The sequence below is a fragment of the Osmia lignaria genome, chromosome 10 (genome assembly GCF_051020975.1).
Source record: "Osmia lignaria lignaria isolate PbOS001 chromosome 10, iyOsmLign1, whole genome shotgun sequence".
NCBI classification, from domain to species: Eukaryota; Metazoa; Arthropoda; class Insecta; order Hymenoptera; family Megachilidae; genus Osmia; species Osmia lignaria.
Window position 1 is genome coordinate 2,465,956 of NC_135041.1, and position 20,519 is coordinate 2,486,474.

The window sequence follows — 20,519 nt, forward strand, 5'->3', positions numbered from 1 at the left end:
CGCTTTACCCCTTTTATTCAGACGTGTTGTCATTTAAGAAGAAATTCGTGCACAGAATTATTCATACTTTCAATATTCTACCAAAAAGTAGATCTAACACCTATTTGCACATAAAATGGAAATTTTTAATGGGAGAAGAAAAAATACTTTTATATATGTTTATGAAGGATATTCTTATAACAAAGATTCCAAGAATCCGAAGATCTGCCGTTGTTCTGGTCGTCAATTTAAAAAATGTACAGGAACATTAATTGAAAAAGATGAACATTATTTCGTGCAAAAACCGCACACTCATCCGAACGAACCGCGCTATACAGAAGTATTAAAATTAAAATCAGCCATACTGGAGGAGCGTAGTAAAAATCCTTCAGTAAATAATAAAGACATCTTTGACAATATTTGTCATACAAATCTTGATGCAGCAACATATATTTCATACAATAGTATGAAATCGGTAATGTCAAGAGAGAAGAGAAAATCACGACCAGGTTTGCCAAAAACTGTGCAGAGTGCACACGAAATATTAAAAGATTATGATGTTCTGAAAGAGATTTACAAGGGATGTGCAATCTCAAATGATAACAAGTACGCACTAATTTTCTCCAATACTACATTGCTAACTGCATTAGAAAATGCTAAAGAAGTATATATGGATGGTACTTTTTCAGTAAGTATTTAATATAAACCATTTATATGATTAATACTTTTCAAATAATGAAAGTCTCTACACTTTAATCATTTTTTATCTCTTACTAGGTTGTACCACGAATGCCTCCTTTTCATCGACTCTATACTGTACACATACGTTACAATGACACGGTATACCACCATTGACCATTTTTGTTACGCTTATCTCACATTATCAGATTAATAAATGATGTCAATTTACAGGGAATCGCTACTATTTTTGCTTTATGTGAATGTCGTACTAAATCAATGTACAAAGCCATTTGGGGAAAAATAGTTTCGCTTGTTCCACGATTGCAAGACAACTTAGAAACTGTCATGTGTGGTTACGAAAGAGCTGCTATGGAAAGTGTCCAAGCACAATTCCCCAGGTTTACCATACATGGATGCTGGTTTCATTTTACTCAGGTAGAATATAACCGTTAGCATTATTCATGTATCTTTTGTATAACTTACCTCATTAACGTGCTGAATGAAGAATTGAATAATCCTTTTTTTATTATTCAGGTTCTATTAAGAAAGTGGAAGAAGTTGGGGTTGCAAGGAGCACCAAGAGAGATTCTGTCAATGGCTATGACAATGCCTTTAGCACCATCCGATATGTTTCCGGAAGCATTATATCCTATTTCCTATTTCTTTCAAGGTCAGCGTATACGGTTCTGCAGTGAGGACTAACAATATTGTTGAGTCGTTTAATAATTCTCTTGCACAACGTTTCCAAACAACGCGGCCGAATTTATGGATTTTTTTAGGCAACTTTTCACGCGTTTTTTAATGCGTGTAATTCTTTTTATTTCATTGCAGTAACATTGTAAAGAAATTGATTCACAGATAACTTGTTAAAAGTAATCAAAGATGAAACGATTGACTACGAACGTTTATTAAAGAAGTTGAAGGTTACACGGATTCGTACTCGCGCCAATCGGAAAAGGAACGCCAAAATTAAGTTATTACAAGACAATTTAATTAACGGAATACTGCCAATTGAGCAGTTTTTAAACATGTTTAGTAAAGATTATGAACAACAGCAATACATTGATAATGTATTGTCAAGTGGTACGTTTTCATACTTCTACAATGCTACGTTCGACTTATGCTTCTAGTATAATTTTTTTTACTAGACGTTTTTAGACTGCGATGAAAATGGCGTATATAATGAAACTCGTACGATTGAAACATTCAGTACAGGTAATTATCTATCTCCAAACTAAGATGAATTCTGTTAACTATTTGCATTTAATTTGAACAAATTCCAATTTTTTTATCAATCTTTTTCAGAGGACAGTTCGCTCGAGTACACGAGTAACGGAGACCGTAGTATTCAATATGTTCAAGTAGATAGTACAGCAACCAATGATATAGATGGTACATTTCTAATTACTCCAGTCTTCAATTTTATTTATTACTTAACACGTCAATTATTATCGTACATAATCTTTTATAGATGACATTCCATCAACAATGCCGGATAACAGTATATGTATACAAAATCAAGCAGTACCTACATATAGTACAGTAGAAGGTGCGTTCTGTTTTACCTGATCATTTTTTTTTCTTTTGTTTTCTTGTTTCAAGTGTGCTCAGAGTAAAATACTGCTAAAATTTGTGTCATTTTCAGTTCTTTTTTTTCTGTTGTTTCTACGCTTAATAACTCATAATTTATGTACATCATTTTTTGTAGGTAATGACGTTTATATAATATGTAGCTGTAGAGAAAACGAGGCTTGTGTGCATTCAGGAAATAAGAACAACGAAGAACCAATAGAGGGTAAATTTTTGATCACATCTTATTAATGTTTAGATTATGTATTACAAAGTAAGTAAATTTTATTGGGTCCATCTTTAATGTATACTTATGTGTTATAGGTGATATTTCTTCAACACCCATTAACAAACCCAGTGATATTTCCACGAAGGCTTTAGAGGAATTGCACATAAGTGTGGATAATATGACAGATCGTATGTTTAACCTTCACTGACATTTTCAGCCTATGTTCAAATTTTTAAATACTATTTTACTAATTAAAATCGTTTTACAGATACAGACATTTGTATAAGTAGTAGCCAAATTAATGCACAGAATTTAATAGAATGTAAATTCTTTACTTGTTCATATCTTTACTTTTGATTTTCAATCAACAGTTTATCAGCATTTAATTTGTTACCTTTGATAAATACAGTGTAAGTGATATTGTATCTGTATAAAATACAATGGGGTGTATACAAAAAGATAATATGCAGGGTGTTCGACAACAGGTGTGCAAAATTTGAAGGGGTGATTCTAGGGATCAAATTAAGACGAAAATCAAGAATAATGAAATAGCGTTTGCGGCTTTGTTTTCCAGTAATTAACGTTTAAATATTCGAGTAAAAAGCGCCTCAAACCTGCAATTCGCCCAGCACCGACGACTGAATGTCAGGTCAACAAAGGAAGGTACAGTCATAACCAAGAATCGTTGAATAGTAGAAATTTACCTCGTGCTATTTTGTTTTTCGGTACTGCAGCATTCGGCTTTCTCTTCTTGGTTATGACTGTACCTTCCCCTGCTGACCTGACGTACAGTCGTCGGTGCTGGGCGGATTGCGAGTTTTAGACGCTTTTTACTCGAATTTTTAAACGTTAATTACTGGAAAACAAAACCGCAAACGCTATTTCGTTATTCTTGATTTTCGTTTTATTTTGATCCCTAGAATCAACCCTTAAAATTTTGCCCACCTGTTATCGAACACCCTGTATATAGTACATGATATCATGCAATATCATTTTATATTGTTATCTATTTATGCAAAATTAAACTTCGCAAATGTACTTCATAATATACATATTTTATAGTATTTTAAAATTAATCTCGTTTTGGTGTATTCTGTTTCTATAGGAACTGGTCAAAGAACCTGCTGCTGCGAGTCAGGCGTCAGCAGTACAAGACTACCATGCGGCCATATTTATTTTTGCCAATAATAAAAAGTTAATATTAACCTAACCAAAGCATTTTTTAATTAGACTAATATCCTTGCATTTGTGGCGGATGTGCGGCGAAAGTTCGCGAGAACGTTCGCGTCGAGACGCAGCCAGCGGCACTTCAATCGACGACTCCGGCAGTCGTAAGATCACGAAAGAGAGACGCCTATACATACAGGGTGTCTCACTTAAACGGATACAGAGCTCCTTATTCCGTAACTATTAATGATACAAAAAATTGTTGATATGGAAATTGCTTGGGAAAAGGGGGTCTATGTTTTGGCCAAAGTGAAAAATCTTTCGCATTATTAGTTTAAGAAATATGATGGTCAAGTTTTTTACCATATATTTTTTTCAGATCATGTAATAGTGCTTCTCAAGACAAATTCATTAAACTGTTCGGGATTTGAGTCTCAAGTACCCCAGCGGCAAACACGCGACTCGCGAGAAAGTCTTGCGGTGTTATACACGTGGGTGCTGAATATGCGTGGAGAAGGGTTGAAACACAAAAACGAAAGAGAAATGATTATTATAAGTAAACACAAAACTTTATTATGAAAATGTATAAATTGAGTAAAAACGATGAAGAGAATATACGAAGAGCTCGGCGTAGCGATGGTAGGCACATCGACTAGTCGCGAGGTAGCGTAGACACAAGAGTAAGGAAAAATCGGAGAAAGCGGAAAAAAGCGCGTTCGTGGGGGGTGTGAACCGGTGCCTACGTGAAAGCGCTAGAAAGTCGCACACGGTACAAGTGTCTGCTTTCGACCATGGTGCTGCCGCCTTCCGGTCGGCAGAGCAGGCTCCATGGATTGTGGCGTCTCCGACGAGGGTGCCACAGGGACTCCCCCCTTAGTGCCTGACTGGAGGAGGGCACGAAGAAGTAGAAGAGCCCTGAGGTTGCTCCAGGGGAGACCGGAAGGTCACGGATGGTCGAGGTCCCGGGCGGGGCGACTGGACCGGCTGGCTTGGCGGCTCGTCGACGGCGACAAAGGCCGGCTTCAAACAGTCCACGGAGATAGTGCGGACCTTGCCATTAACGTCGATAACGTATCTCTTGGCGTCGAGGTGCTGGAGGATACGGTGTGGTCCAGTGAAGGGCGGCGTCAGCGGCGGCTTGACGGCGTCAACCCTCCGGAAGACGTGCGTGCAGGAGGCCAAATCCTTATGTACGAAGTGCTTGGCCTGAGAATGGTGCGAAGTTGGCATCGGCTTTAAGAGGCGGAAATGATCCCTCAATTTGTGGAGAAATGAGTGCGGATCCGCAGGGCGATCCTGCATGACGAAGAAATCTCCTGGAATGCGGAGAGTCGTCCTAAACAAGAGCTCTGCAGGAGAGGCTCGAAGGTCTTCCTTGTAAGCAGTCCTCAGGCCGAGGAGGACAGTTGGAAGAAGGTGAGTCCAGAGGACCTCAGGATGGCACATCAAGGAGGCCTTGAGTGTCCGGTGCCATCTCTCTAGGATACCATTTGATTGCGGATGGTACGGGGTTGTGCGGATCCTACCTGCCCCGACAAGACGAGCGAGAGCTGTCCGTCCACAATAGCGGTGGCCGTCCACAAGAGGAAGAACGATTAGGTCCAAATGGACGTGGTTAAACTGTTGACCGGGACGAGGCACTCACGTGCCCATTTCAAAGCATCTGCTCGGATGCCTGGTCAGACGAATTTCTCCCTGAGGCGCAGAGAGGTGGCACGGCCGCTTGGATGGGCGGACGAATGCACCACGTCGAAGGCTCTGCGTCTCAGCTCCAACGGACTGTAAGGCCGAAGGAATCCGGAGGAGGTGCTGCAAAAAATGCGATAGCCGTCGACGACCATCGGCTGGAGGCTCAAGCAAGAGGCCGCGCTCTTGTGCCTCGCTCTTGTGCCTCGCAGATCACCGCAGGAAACAAGGCCGTGGGCATCTCGATGGTCTCTACCCGGGAGAGCGCATCAGCAGCGGCGTTGTTGTTGCCGTCTATGTGGGTGAAAGTGAGGCAGAACTGGCTTATGAAGTCCAGCTGCCTGAGCTGGCGCGGTGAAGCCTTGTCCGGCCGTTGTTTCAAGGCCCTGACGAGCGGCTTATGGTCTGTGCGGACCACGAACTCTCGACCCTCGAGGAGGTGCTCAAAGTGTTTGAGCGCTGCATATACACCCAGCAGTTCACGGTCATAAGGACTGTATTTGGCTTCTGCGGGTGAGAGTTTCCGCGAGAAGAAACCCAGCGGGCGCCAAACGTTATCCTCCAACTGGTCCAGGTGCGCCCCGAGAGCCGTGGAAGAAGCATCTGTGGTAAGGCGTAAGGGAGCCTTCGCAGAGAGGAAGCTCATCTGCGCCGTTGCAGCGAGGCTCCGCTTGCAGCTAGGCTCCGCTTGCAGCGCTCGAAGGCATCTGAGAGCTCAGGCGTCCAGTTGATGGCTCGCCTGTCCTTTTTCTTATTGGAGCCGCGAAGGAGATCCGTAAGGGGCGCTTGCAACGCTGCCGCGGCAGGAATTAGAGCCCGGTAATAATTTATTACGCCGATGAAGCGGCGGAGGTCGGTTATTGTTGGAGACCTTTTGTATTCTAGGACAGCAGAGATCCTGGTCGGAGGTGGCTTGAACCCGTCCGGGGAAATCTGATAGCCGAGGGAGGTCGGAATAGCATTCCGCAAGCCCAGCGGCATACTGAAAAACTCGAACAACCCAAATGGGGTGGTCACCGCTATCTTGGGAATGTCCTCTGGGGCGACTGGGATCTGGAAATAAGCCAAGTTTAGATCCAGGGTGGAAAAAATCTTCCCACCGTGGAGTCCGAGCAGAAGATCCTCGATGCGAGGGATCGGATATCGGTCACGCACCGTGACCGAGTTCAATCTACGGTAATCTCCCGTGGTGCGCCAGTCACCTTTCTCCTTCCTGTCCAGGTAAATGGTGCTGGCCCATTGGCTGCTGGAAGAGCGAATAACCCCGTGGAGGAGGAGGAGGTCAAAGTCCCTCTTGACCGCTTGGAGTTTCTCTCAAATCAGGCGCCGAGGCCTGGCGAAAACCGGCGGGCCCGTCGTGACGATGTGGTGTTGCGCCGCCGCCGCCGAGGGTCCGTGACTCGGAGCTGAGCCTGGCTGCAAGAGGTGGTGGTACGTCCGGATAAGGGATCTGAAACGATCGTCCAGTGCCTCGACATCCGAAAGACTCGGCGACGCGACGCTGATCCCTTGAAGGGCAGCTAGATGGGCGATGCCCTCTGCAAAGCAGCGCGTTGCAGAATCCACGAGGCGGCGATGCCTGAGGTCGACCACGAGACCGTAATGAGCGAGGAAATCCGCACCCAGGATGGCGCATTTGACGTCTGCGCATATAAAGGCCCAGGGGAAGGCTCGCCGAAGGCCCAGATTCAGCGTTAGGATGCGGTGTCCGTATGTGCTGATGGTGGATCCATTGGCTGCAAGGAGCTTCAGAGATCCAGGAGCCGGGTTACGCTTTGGGGCCCTGACCAGCAGCAGCGAAATTACCGAGCCCGAGTCAATCAGGAATTTGACGCCGGAGGAGCGGTCAAAAACGTGGAGTCGCAGCTCTTTAGAGAAAGGCAGTCTTGGTAAACTGTGTGCGTTTGGGCTGCCACCCGCGGCCTGCACCGAGGGCAGCCCTAGATGTTTCCTCGTTGGTCAACCGGGGAGGCTGGTCGGAAGGTGCACGGCTGTGCCGCTGCGCCGAAACGACGGTGGTAGCGGCAGATTCCATCCGACCGAGCTGGCGACGAAGAGCGACGGGAGGAGCTTGAGCGCCCGCCGAAGCTGGAAGATCCGCCGGATGTTGCCACCTTGTTGAGGATTTCCCTCGAGATGGCGATAAGCTGGGTGAGGAACATCCTGATGTCCTCTGCCTCGGGATCCCGTCGGATCGTGCTGGCGACCGGTGAGGAGGCGTGGGAGAAGCTGCCGGTGCTGTTAAGAGACAACACACCCGGGGTAATGGGCGTCTCCATAAGCTGATCTGCAGCTTTTAATTGCTCGTCGAGCGAATTCATCTTAAAAATTTTTAAGATGTTCTGTACGTGTGTCAGGAGCAGCGCCATCCAGCGGATGCGGAGAACGTCCTCGGTGGCCCTGTCGCCCGCGAGGGTCCGCATGTGCCGGAAGAGCTGGGAGGGCTTCCTGTCCCCCAGCTCGAGCTCGTTGAGCATCCTCTTCTGGAGCTGTCGGTCAGCCGAATCCGTGAGGCGCTCGAGAATGCGCGTCTTCAGCGTGGTGTATTTATTGTCCTCTGGAGGAGCCCTGAGAAGATCTGAAATCTCCGCCATGGTGTCTGCGTTCGGAGCACTCACGGCCAGATGATACTTGGATTCATCCGAACGAATCCGATTCACCTGGAACACCGATTCTAACTGGTAGTACCAGAGTTGCGGCTGAGAACGCCAAAAGGGCGGAACACGGCACTCAGTCGCGACGGCCACGCCGGGCTGTGCATTGTCTTGATCGGTTTCGGCCATGTTTGCACCAGCGACGGGCGCGTGCGAGAGGGGAGGTAAAGAAGACCTCGCTGAATCGTCGTATTCCGTCGATGTGCCACGCTCCTTAATTGTTCGGGATTGGTGTCGATCCCGGAAGGATTGCGCTGGAAATAATTTTACTCTTGCTAGACAGGTTTTACAAATTGATTTATTTGAGTCACAAATAAAATAATCGTTGAACACACTGATCGGACAATTCGTTCGTTGAACACGCAATACAAATAAACAGATGAGCGGTTACCGTGATCCGTGGCATTTAACAATTTGGTTTGATCTGTGGTCATGAACAATAAGCCCCGTTAATTTTATAAATTCGGCCCGCTCTTTGATGATGCCCGTGATCATGTGCGAGATCAACACGTGGTCGGCTTCTCACATGGTTTAATTGTAGCGTAATTGAACAATACTTGTGAATCCTGTCGCTCGCACAATTGCTGAGGATTCTGAGCTGGTTTTGGTGAGCTGGTGATCTCAATTTGCTGGGTGATTCGCACTTGAACACTGTGATCTCGAAAACAAGAGTGAGCACGTGTCGTGAACTTGAATAGATGATCGATAATGGCGGTGAAGCCCGCTCGCCGGTGAGAAGACCCCTGCTCACGCGTTGACCTAGATGGGCGACTGCCGATCGATAAATCGATCGACCGTGAGCACCATCATGGCTGAGCGGATTCTCAAACATTAATAGTAGAGTCCAAATCTTCCACCCCCGACGAAGAAGAAAAATCTCCGCGCTTCAGCTTCGGCGTGGAAGACAACAAGGGTTTCGGCTGGCAGAGGGGTGAGGAAGATGGCGGCCGAGGAGCATCTGTCGGCATGCTCGCGACGCGTCACTAAAGCGTCTGAACGGCGGCCATTTTGAAAAAGTCTTGAGTGACCGTAGAGACGCGCAAAACCACTGTTTTTCACGAATTTTCACCAATCGTTTGATTATAGCGGAAAAAACACGAAAGGGTGCACTAACACGATCACGTCGGGGTCACCAATGTTCGGGATTTAAGTCTCAAGTACCCCAGCGGCAAACACGCGGCTCGCGAGAGAGTCTTGCGGTGTTATACACGTGGGTGCTGAATATGCGTGGAGAAGGGTTGAAACACAAAAACGAAACAGAAATGATTATTATATTGTAAGTAAACACAAAACTTTATTATGAAAAATGTATAAATTGAATAAAAACGATGAAGAGAATATACGAAGAGCACGGCGTAGCGATGGTAGGCACATCGACTAGTCGCGAGGTAGCGTAGACACAAGAGTGAGGAAAAATCGGAGAAAGCGGAGAAAAGCGCGTTCGTAGGGGGTGTGAACCGGTGCCTACGTGAAAGCGCTAGAAAGTCGCACGCGGTACAAGTGTCTGCTTTCGACCATGGTGCTGCCGCTTGCCGGTCGGCAGAGCAGGTTCCATGGATTGTGGCGTCTTCGACGAGGATGCCACAAAGCTATAATGTATACACTCGATTTTAATCAGTTTTCAAGATATAACGTTTACAAATTTCCCGATTTTCAGTGGATACGACTCAGTTTGAATGGCAAGTCGTAAAAACGGCCCTATTGTTGCGGTTTCTTATTCTTTGGATCTGTCGTTCCTAGCGTAGACTGTGGCACTTACCGCTACAATAGGATCACTTTTACTCAACTTAGACTTGTTACTCAAACCAAGACATATCTACTGAAAATCGGGAAATTTGTAAACGTTATATCTTGAAAACTGATTAAAATCGAGTGTATAAATTATAGCTTAATGAATTCGTCTTGAGAAGCACTATTACATGATCTGAAAAAAAATATATGGTTCCATTTAAAAAATAAAACTTGACCATCATATCTCTTAAACTAATAATGCAAAAGATTTTTCACTTTGACCAAAACATAGACCTCCCCCCTTTTCCCATGCAATTTCGTTTTGTCATGTGCTTCGTGTTTCGCTAGAAAATTTTGAAGTACTAGAGATTACCAAGAAAAATAAATGTAACTGGTACAATATATTGTCGGACTACATGTAATTCATATTATCTATTACAATTGTCAAGAAATTTAGTGAATTCCGCTTTGTAATATTTTAGGTTATATTTACCTATGGTGAAATAAAACATTAATTCATAGTAATTGAATTTCCGTTTCTATCTTTTTTCCATAAATCTTCTTTGAACAAGATCGTTTCTAAATGTTTTAATACTTTTTCTGATTGGTCTGATTATATTTTTACATGTGCTGACGGTTATGAAAATAGTGTAAGTTTAAAATTTGAAGTTGAATATTTAATCTTTTGTTAGGATGAAAAAAGAATGTATTATATATAGTACAACTCAAATTCATTTTATATTACATCATTATAATAAATCTAATACAGAGTATCGACATGAAAATATTTAAGTAACATTTAGTCTCTGCTGAATGCTGCTGCTACATATATATAAATATACATACAATATTTTTCATATTCCCAAAAAAATATTTATGACATTACTTATATGTAATTTATATGATTATATTGACATTAAAATTAAATATTGAAGATATAATGAATATACAATCATAAATTTACCTAGAGAGGAAAGAGCAAAGGGGAGAAGAGTGGAATATAGCAATAGGAAAGTATGGGTAGACGGCGAGGAGTAGAAATGGAAAGAAAAGAAAGGAGAGTAGAAAATATAGTAAGGAAGATATAGAAGAAGAGGAAAGAGTTAGAAACGAGAAGAAGGACCTGAGAGGGAAGGAAAGAAAGTAAGAGAAAGGGCCAAGCCACACAGAAGACTGAAAATACAAAGTATAATTTAAGTTAAAGTTAAGGCTAATCAATAGTAAAAACCAAAACAAAAGTTTAGTTTAGTTTAGTTTAGCTTAGCGCAGCCTAGTTTTGTTTATGTTTTAGTCTTGTTAAACGTTTATCTAAAAGTTAAGACCTTCAGTAGAATTTATGATTTACCAAGTTAGGATTTGATTTTTTGTTATGATTTTGATTTTGCTTATGACTTTGTTTTTGTATCTTTTTCTGTTTTTTAACTTTGACTTTGACTTTTTACTTTATACTTTTTTTAGTTTCATGATCCCGGAAAATATATGAAGTTAAGTTTGTTGTTAAATATATGTAAGGTTGGGGAACGCTCCTCAAAAGCGCGAACCATAACATTCTGTAGGACTTTTCTGGATCATTTGTATCCTTTTTTGTACACTTCTTTTTATATGTTTTTGCGTCATCATTTTACCCATTATTATTATATAGATAGATAGCTTTATTTCTTGCCTTTCGGCTTTGAAAGGGGGTTTGGCACGTGAGTGCGCCTACAATATCTTATAAGATATGTACATTAAGTTTAATACAATAACGCCCGTGATCTTTAGGTCTTCCGTCCCTGGCCTATCTCCTTCCTTCTTTGAATTATTTCCCTCATCCATTTTCTCCCCTTCTCTTGACCCTGCAAAATATTCCACCTTGTTAGATCATTACCCCTTTCTACTTCCCTACATTCTTTTAACAAGTGTTCTATTGTCTCCTCTCCTAGTCCACACATTCTACAGACGTTATCCTCTTTCTTTTTCCAGTATCTGTTGCCTCTTTCTTCATTCCCACATCTGAACCTTGCAATCATTGCTTGGTTCCTTCCCTTGTATTCTTCTTTCAGATAGATAGCTCGATTTTCCTCCCTTATCCCTCTGTATTTTCCGTTGTACCTTCCTATTACTATTCTGTCATAAAATGTTTGGCACTGCTCTGCTCTGTCTAATTGTGATAGATTTTCTGCTAGCGTCAGGTCTCCCGTGCATTTAGCTTTGACATCCTTTATTTCTATCCCTTTCTCTTCGTAGTATTGTCTTCTCTGTTCTTCCCATTTCGATCTTTTCCTCTCGCATTTTGTATCTACCTCTTTTCAGCATTCTAGTATTATTTTGTTAATTCCTTTCGTCCTTGTTTTTTCTTCGTATCTCACCGCTCTTCTGCCTGCTTCTATTCTTATTTTGTCCTCCTTTGTTTCATCCATTACTATATGTGTTGGTGTATTGAAGTCCAATCCTAATACCCATTTTATGTACTTTGTATATAGTTTCTCAAGTCTCTCCGATTCGCTCCATCCCCATATCTCTGCTGCATACATCATAACGCTTTTCACCAGACTTCTGTAGATCTTCATCCTTCTTTCAAAGTTGTTTTTGAATCTCCTTTCTCCTATTCCCCATGTTTGCTTCATCACTATCATCGCCTTTTTCGCTGTTTCTCTCCAGTGCATCTCCGTTCCTCCATTTTTCTGGAAGTGATACCCTAGGTATTTGAAGTCTTTTACTTCTTCTAATTCTTCTTCTCCCCATTTCCAGATCTCCTTTTTCTTCTGACTTTTTCCTTTCTTGAAAGTTATTATCTTCGACTTTCCAGCGTTTAGCATTAACTCTCTTCTTTCAAAGTATCTTTTCATTCTGTTTATCATTTCCTTTAAGTCCTGCGGATGTGTTGCTAATAGTACGATGTCATCTGCGTACGACAGTGACCAAAACTTCTCTTTTCCTATCACCATTCCTCCTGCTTGTCCTTCTCTCAGTTTCTCTTCAAGGTCCGCCGTGTATAACGAGAATAAGGTAGGGCTTAGTGGACATCCTTGCCTTAATCCTTTGGTTGTCCAAAACTTTTCAGATACTTCCCCATTAACTCTTACCCTATTCTCTGTTTCTTTGTAAATTTCGTTAATTCTCGTTCTTGGAGTGTAGTTCTCCATAACCTTGCTCAGCTTTTCTCTGTTTACTTTATCGAAAGCCGCTGTTAGATCTGCGAAGAAAGCATATAGCTTTCCCCCTTTTTCTTTGATTTCTCTGTTTACCACGTAGTTTAGAATAAAAGTGTTGTCCATCGTGCTTCTTCCTTTTCTGAAGCCTGCTTGCGTCTCTGGTATGATTTTCTTTTCCTCTAGCTCTGCACTTAATCTGTTCTCTAGAATCATCGCGTATATCTTGTATGTCGTATTTAGTAGCGTTATCCCTCTGTAATTCTTTACATCATCCCTATCTCCCTTCTTAAATATAGGGCTAATTATACCTACTTTCCATCTCCTTGGCATTCCTTCTCCCTTCCATACTTTGTTTATCAGTGTTGTGATTCTAGTGAGTACCTTTTTTCCTCCATGTATCCAGACCTCGTTTTCTAGGCCGTCTTCCCCTGCTGCTTTCCTTTTTTTCAATTTCTTAATTTGCCTCATCACTTCTTGCTCCGTTATAATTTCATTTGTTACCTGTTGTTCCTCTGTATCCTCTAAACTCGCTTCTTCTTCTTGGTCATTTTGTTCTTTTCCTTCTAATAATTCCATGAAATATCTTCTCCAGCCCTGTATGCTTACTTTGTTTGTTGTTCCTATTCTTTTTTTTCTTTCCCGACTTATATATTTCCATATTTCATTTGTGTTTTTAATTTGTTCTATTTCTTCTTCTTCTTTCTTCTGTTGTTGGTCCTTCTTCTTCTCGCAGAGTTTCTTGAATTCTCTCCTTTTCTGAATGTATGTCACCTTTTCCTCTTTCCCTCTTCTCCATTTTCTCAGCTCTTTTCTCGTTTCTCTTTTTCTCTCTGTGCATTCTTTATCCCACCATTTCTTGTACCCTGGTTTCGATTTCATTACCTTTACCGCTTTCTTGAGTACCGTCCCGTTGATCTTATGTACCATTTCTGCCATCATTTCGTTTGCATCCTCCTTCTCGAATTCAATTTGTTCCACTTCCTCCTGGTAGTCTTTCCTTCCATATCTCTTCTTCTTGCTTCTCTACGCTGGTTTCTCCATAAATTTCTAATTTCAGTGGTAAATGATCTGACTCTATCCTCTCTTCTATCCTAAAACTTCTGATATCATCTTTAATTGCTGGGTCTATTAATACATAATCGATTACTGTGTTTCCTTTGCCTCCAATGAAAGTATATTCACCTTCTTCGTCTCCTTCAAAATTACCGTTCATGATCTTCCATCCGTTGTCTTATACCATTTCTATTAGCCTGTTTCCTTCTATGTTTTTTATTTTGTCTCTCGATTTTCTCGTTTCTTTGTCCTTCCTATCCTCATTGCTAAATGATTCTTCCAAACCTATTCTTGCATTGAAATCCCCGCCGATTATAAGTCTTTCTTCTTTCATACCTCCGATTGCCTCTTCTATATTCTTTCTTGTCTTTTTCATATCTCTGCTGTATACCGTGATTATTCTCCATATGTTACCTTGTATCTCCATCTTCCTTTCTTGTATGTCCGCATTTTCCTCCTGTGTATCTCTTTCTGTTATCCTTTTCTTCACTCCCGTTATGATGCCTCCTCTCGCTCTACCTTTGTTCTTCTCTTTTTTTGCCAGTTGACATTTCCAGTTGAAACTGTTCGATAACCTGTTCTGTAACCCATTCCATTGTTTCTCGTCTACCCAAGTTTCAGTTAGTCCTACGAAATCATATGTCTCCATGTATTCCCAAAACTGCTTATCTTTATTGTACAGACCTGCGACGTTCCAGAAACCTATCGCTAATGTCTTATTCTTTACCTGCTGCTTGGCATGTACCTTCTGTTTTCTTTTCTCGTTCTTTTCATTGTTGTTATTTCCCTCTCCTCCCCTGTTCGTCTTGTTAGGCGAGAACCTCTGCTAGCTTGACTGGCAGAGATAACAGCCTGCATTCCCTATTCCCACGGTACGGCAGCCCAGAAACTGATGACACATAGAAACATAAGAATCCGACGACTGGGCTGCTTCTTCGCGAACGAAACTGCGCAACATATTCATACATATAATAAAAAACCACACCCGGGCGGGCATTCTGCGCCAGGCGACTTCATAGCAAGGGTCACGATCGCTTAGTAGTTAGTTCTCGTGCGAGATTCGAACCATTATCCGAAACTCAGTTATTAATTCAATAAACCTAACGTGTGTGGAAGTGATACCGTGTAGTTTTAATTGCCTCCCTGAGTTGCGACGTAACAGGAACAATTTATTGGCGATCCTGCCAGGATCTCCACATCCTAACTCGATAAAAGGAAGCGCTGAGGCACCTCACCGCGACGAGACCCAACAACAGAAAAGGAAACCACCAATGCTGGAGTATTGCATGTAAGTACGTCTTTGTAAATCAACATGAAGAAGTTTGTCAAGCTTAACGACATCACCGACGAGCCTGGCGGTAGTGCCGATCAAAACTCAATTGAGTTAGGGAAACTCGAATCCCTTATACAAAAACAAAAAGAACTCATAGCGGAGCAGCGTAAAATCAAGGAAGAAATTCGCGCGTTACGCCCTCGTGCCAAACCCGATCTTCACGACGAAGACATCGCACTCACCGAGGATGAGAGCGATAATAACGTCACAGATAGTTCGATAGGAAGGAGAAGCGCCGAAAAGGACGAGCGGAACACCGATAGGGCCCTGCGACACGTTAGCGAGTTTAATGGACACAATATAACTGTAGAAAGATGGATTCAGGGTATAAAAGCAGGGTTGAGCGTCGCAAGAAATAAGGAAATGTTTCTCCACCACCTCATTATTCACAAAATGAAGGGAGACGCTGAAAAGTTCTTAGGAAATCGCGAGTTCAGAGATGTAGACGAACTGTGCGACGCAGTTATGGAAGAATTCGGTGAAAGACGTTCAAAGGAACTGCTTATAAATGAACGGAACCACTTGCGGCAAGGTAACCGGAAGGTGAAAGACTACGTCAAACATTTTAATAAAATCCATCAAGATATTACCAGGGTCATCAATAACAACAAGGAGTTCACGCCAGAAGAGAAAAGAACATTAGTCAGAGCAGAAGAAGAGGCTGGACTAGCTATTTTTATACGCAATTTGTCACAACCATGGAGAACATCGGTCCGCCAAGCCAGGCCGGGGACGTTAAAGCTCGCACAAAGCATAGCCTACTAGGAAGAGAGAGAAGAAGAACTGTGTCAGGAGTTGTCCAGGTATGTGCATCTGGGAGATAAGAGTCGACCTCGCGGTATAGAGAAACGTAGCGGTGACGCATCGCGACCTAGATACGACGGTCAACGACAGAGCGATAAGAAATCCTCCGGGACAACTGTCCCTACCTGCTTCAAGTGCAACAAGCAGGATCACTACTCAAGTAATTGTAGAAATTTTCAAAGGGACCGCGATCAAAAACCCCCAGACATCAAATATATAGAATCGGACCAACACGAAGTCAGCTGCGAGTCAACATCCGAGTCGGAACCGACGCAGACGGAAGACCAATTACCGGACGATTTCTAATCGACACCGGTGCATCGCTCAATTTGATTAAAGGTGGTTTAGTTCAACGCGCTCATATGCCATGGAAAGTGAAACCTAACGAGTTTGCGGGAGTAACCGATGGTAAAGTGAACACAAAATACGCAGCTCTCTTGGAATTAGGAGGAAAGCAACACGAACTGGCAATCGTCAAGAATGAATTCCCGCTGGAAGTTGACGGACTGCTAGGTATGCCGTTCCTTGAAAAGGAGGAGGCAAAGATCAACGTCAAACGTAAAACTATTGAACTAACTCACACCATTCACCGCGTATTCAACCTAACGGTAAGTCAAGAGCGATTAACCAAATTGAAAGAAAACGTCCGTTTAGATCATATAATAGATAACACAGAACGAGAAGAGATCTGGGAGATTTTGAGGCAATTCGAGGATGTGTTCTCACTCCCAGGGGACTCACTGCCGGTAACGAAACTTGTTGAGCATTCGATACCTACATTAGACGAAGTTCCGATCAATTCTAAACAGTGCAGGTACTCACCTCACCACCAAAACGAAATTGACCGACAAGTCGCAGACATGATGGAGAAAGGGATCTTGCGAGAATCCACATCTCCGTACAACTCGCCGATCTGGGTAGTCCCAAAAAGGGCCGACGCCAGTGGCAAGAAGAAGTGGAGGATAGTAATAGACTTCCGAGGCTTAAACGCAAAGACAGTTCAAGACGCTTACCCGATGCCAAACATTGTCGAGATACTCGACCAGTTGGGGAACGCAAAATACTTTTCGTCCTTCGATCTGGCCTCTGGATTTCACCAGATCGCGATGAAGACCGAGGATCGACCGAAAACAGCATTCTCAACATATGATGGGCATTACGAGTTCAATCGGATGCCCTTCGGCTTGAAGAATGCCCCGGCCACATTCCAAAGGATGATGAATCAGGCTTTGCGAGGTCTGAAAGGCAAGATTTGCCTGGTCTTTGTGGATGATATAGTGATTTGGGGAAAAAGTGCCGAAGAACATCGAGAACGACTGAAAACCTTATTAAATCGACTTCGCGAAGTTGGTTTGAAATTGCAGCCGGACAAATGCGAGTTCCTCAGTGAGAGGCTAAAATTCTTGGGGCATATAATCACCCCAGACGGGGTGAAACCCAATCCAGAAACTCTGAAATCTGTCGAAGAATTCCCAGTGCCAAATTCGACTAAAAAGGTAAGAGAGTTCCTCGGTTTAGCTAATTATTATAAACGCTTTATCGACAGGTTCTCTCAGATTGCGAAACCGCTGAATTCACTGCTGAAAAAAGATGCGAAATTTGAGTGGACCGAGGTCCATCAAAAGGCATACGAGAAATTAAAGGGGTTGTTGGTGAGTGATAAGGTGCTAATGTACCCAGACTTTAAAAAGGAATTTATTCTAGCAGTCGATGCATCCGGAGACGGTATTGGAGCTGTACTGGCGCAAAAGGATGAAAACGGGAAGGAAAGACCAGTAACTTTTGCCAGTCGCACCTTCAATAAAGCCGAAGTAAAATACTCCACCAAAGATAAGGAAACGTTAGCCATAGTCTGGAGTGTGAGACACTTTAGACCCTATCTTTATGGAAGGAAGTTTACTATTTTGACAGACCACCAGCCAATACCCTACATGGACAAAAGCAAACAGCCAGGGGCTATGCAAGAACGCTGGCGGGTATTTCTGATGGAGTATGATTATGAAATTAAATACAAGAAAGGGTGTCTGAATACGAATGCTGACGCGCTCAGCCGTAACCCCATAGATCATCACAACGACGTCGTCCTCGTAGTAAAGTCTACGAGAAGACCACTCCGAAAACACATTGTGTTCTCAGAAGAAGTAGATGACGACAGCGTAATGGTCGAATTCTACCTGGGTCAACCAAACGTGCAGTTTAACGAACAACATTCCTTCGTAGTAACTTGGCCAGAGTTTACTATGGAAAACCTACAAGCTAGTTTCGAGGCAATTAGAGACACGATAATTGCACAGGAAATAGAACGCATCACTGTCGATTATGCCGGACTGTTGTGCCTGTTGCCAGGTAAGGCAAGACAAATACAAGATCTAATTATTAATTTTTTTCAAGACCCGTCACTCCGCGTGACTTTGGTAACGAAGGATCTGAGGACGCCGGAGACGGAAGCGGAAAAGCTTGAAATAATCAGACAAACGCACGACACTATGCTTGGAGGACACGCTGGCATCCGTAAAACCATAGCGGCTATACAGAGAAGTTACACATGGATAGGCTTACACCGAGATGTAAGTAAGTACATATCTGAATGCTTAATCTGCCAGGAGAACAAAATCGTTCGAAACCCAACCAAGATGCCTTTACGAATCACTGATACGCCAATGGCCTTCAACGATAAGATCGCGATTGACATCGTTGGACCGTTGGAACCGGACTCCAAAGGTATGAAATACATATTAACCATGCAAGACCAGTTAGCAAAATACCTCGAAGCCAAGCCTTTAGCGGACCAGAAAACCGAAACGGTAGCGGAAGCTTTACTGAACACTTGGATTCTACGCTATGGCACTCCTAAAGCAGTACTGACGGATCTAGGAACCAATTTTACCAGTAATCTCATGGAAAATCTAGCCGATATGCTTGGATTCGACCTCCAACACACTACAGCTTTTAGACCAGAGTCTAATAGCTCGCTTGAACGCGCTCACGCAGTTATTAAAGACTTCTTGAAGACCCAACTCTCTCGAGAAGAACGCTGCAACGAACATTGGAGCAGGTACCTGCAAGGAGCCGTATTCACATACAATTCAACTACCCATTCATCAACGGGAGTTACACCTTACTCACTTGCGTTTGGCAAAGACCCACCCCTCATGAATCAATTGGAAGAAGAACCGGAAGCCACCTATTTGGATTTGGTAGAACAAATGCGAGTACAACTACGACGAATGCATAAGCAAGCTGCTGAAGCAATTATTGCAAGCAAGGAACGAACCAAGAAACGGTTTGACAAAACGATTAAACCGTTATCACTTGAACCAGGAGACTGGGTATGGTTAAAGAACCAAAACAGAAACCGCCTTGCCGCACTAACGAAACCTTATCTTGGGCCATATCAGGTCAAACAACTCCATGGAGACTTGAACGCTTTACTTAACATAAATGGCAAAGATACATTAGTCCATCTTAACAGACTTAAATATGCTAATCTTTCGTCTATTTTAGATTAAGTTTTCTCCTATGGAAAGGAGGGTTCGCCGAAGGGATGGCCGAGATCGAGAAACTCACGAACCTTCCAAACATCTACTTCAACCCGATGGGAACCACGAGACTCTACCATCACGAATGGAAAACACTGGTCTTCGTGGATCTCCGAGACATCAAAGCGGTCGAAACGACAATCCGTGAAGCATTGAATCACCCAATCCACACAGAAGGTAATGGATTCTCGCCATCACTCTACGGACACATGTCGAATCGCTTCCAACGTAGTTTTAATCATAAAAATACTTTACTAACTAGTCTAGGATATAAAAAGGTAGAACGTAAGCGCGTGAAACGCGGTTGGTTAAATCCAATCGGCGACCTAGCTAATATTTTATTCGGCACCCTTAGTCAAAAGGACGCCCAGTATTATAACTCCGAGATAGATAAGCTGTACACAGACAATAAGCGTTTGAGCGTCCTTATTCAAAACGAAACCACAATTGTTCGAAGTATTTTGAAAAACAAAGATATATTTGAAGATAAAATTACAACATACGTGAACAAAATCAACAATTATACCAATGCGAACATAGAGCGAATATATGAACGCACGAATACACTCGAACTATTACTAGAATTAAGCGAAATAATCACCGAACATAACGAATTAATTGAAAACCTGCGATCAATTGTAGTTAATGGAGAACAAGGAAAAATAGACCCTTTGTTACTAGAACCTGATCAACTAAGCGAAATTTTACGAACCATCGAGCAAAAATATGGCTCTAGCCGTATGATATTTTCTAACACAAATGAATTTGCTTATAAATTTTTACGAATCGCTAAAGTTAACGTTTTTGTGTTAAACTCATACAAGCTCTGCTTTGAGTTAAAAATCCCCATCGTAGAAGAAGAAATTTACGCCTTGTACTCCATGATACCACTCCCACATATAACTGAAGATTACATTTATCTACTACACACCCAAGAACAATATATTTTAGTCGAAAGAG

At 42.7% G+C, this 20,519-nt stretch overlaps 1 protein-coding gene across 2 annotated transcripts; it reads left to right on the plus strand.

Moving 5' to 3' along the window:
• Positions 1 to 335: 335 nt before the first annotated feature.
• LOC117610916 (uncharacterized) lies at positions 336 to 3,924 on the plus strand. 2 transcript variants are annotated; one of them, XM_034338765.2, is made up of 7 exons: positions 1,385 to 1,743; positions 1,809 to 1,875; positions 1,966 to 2,052; positions 2,132 to 2,209; positions 2,369 to 2,455; positions 2,554 to 2,625; positions 3,564 to 3,924. In XM_034338765.2, the coding sequence occupies exons 1-7, from the start codon at positions 1,705 to 1,707 to the stop codon at positions 3,644 to 3,646; spliced, it is 513 nt and encodes a 170-aa protein (XP_034194656.2). In that variant the 5' UTR covers positions 1,385 to 1,704; the 3' UTR covers positions 3,647 to 3,924. The 2 variants fall into 2 exon arrangements, 1 of the variants encoding a protein (XP_034194656.2); XR_013062913.1 differs by lacking the exons at positions 2,132 to 2,209; positions 2,369 to 2,455; positions 2,554 to 2,625; positions 3,564 to 3,924 and adding exons at positions 336 to 667; positions 757 to 819; positions 892 to 1,095 and having other exon boundaries at positions 1,195 to 1,875; positions 1,966 to 2,011.
• Positions 3,925 to 20,519: the final 16,595 nt, after the last annotated feature.

What these genes read in the sequence shown, in the direction of transcription:
- LOC117610916 (XM_034338765.2), top strand. Translation starts at nt 1,705, where the DNA reads ATGAACAACAGCAATACATTGATAATGTATTGTCAAGTG. An exon ending in TGATAATGTATTGTCAAGTG is followed by an intron (nt 1,744 to 1,808) that starts GTACGTTTTCAT and finishes TTTTTTTACTAG; the next exon opens with ACGTTTTTAGACTGCGATGA. An exon ending in TACATATAGTACAGTAGAAG is followed by an intron (nt 2,210 to 2,368) that starts GTGCGTTCTGTT and finishes CATTTTTTGTAG; the next exon opens with GTAATGACGTTTATATAATA.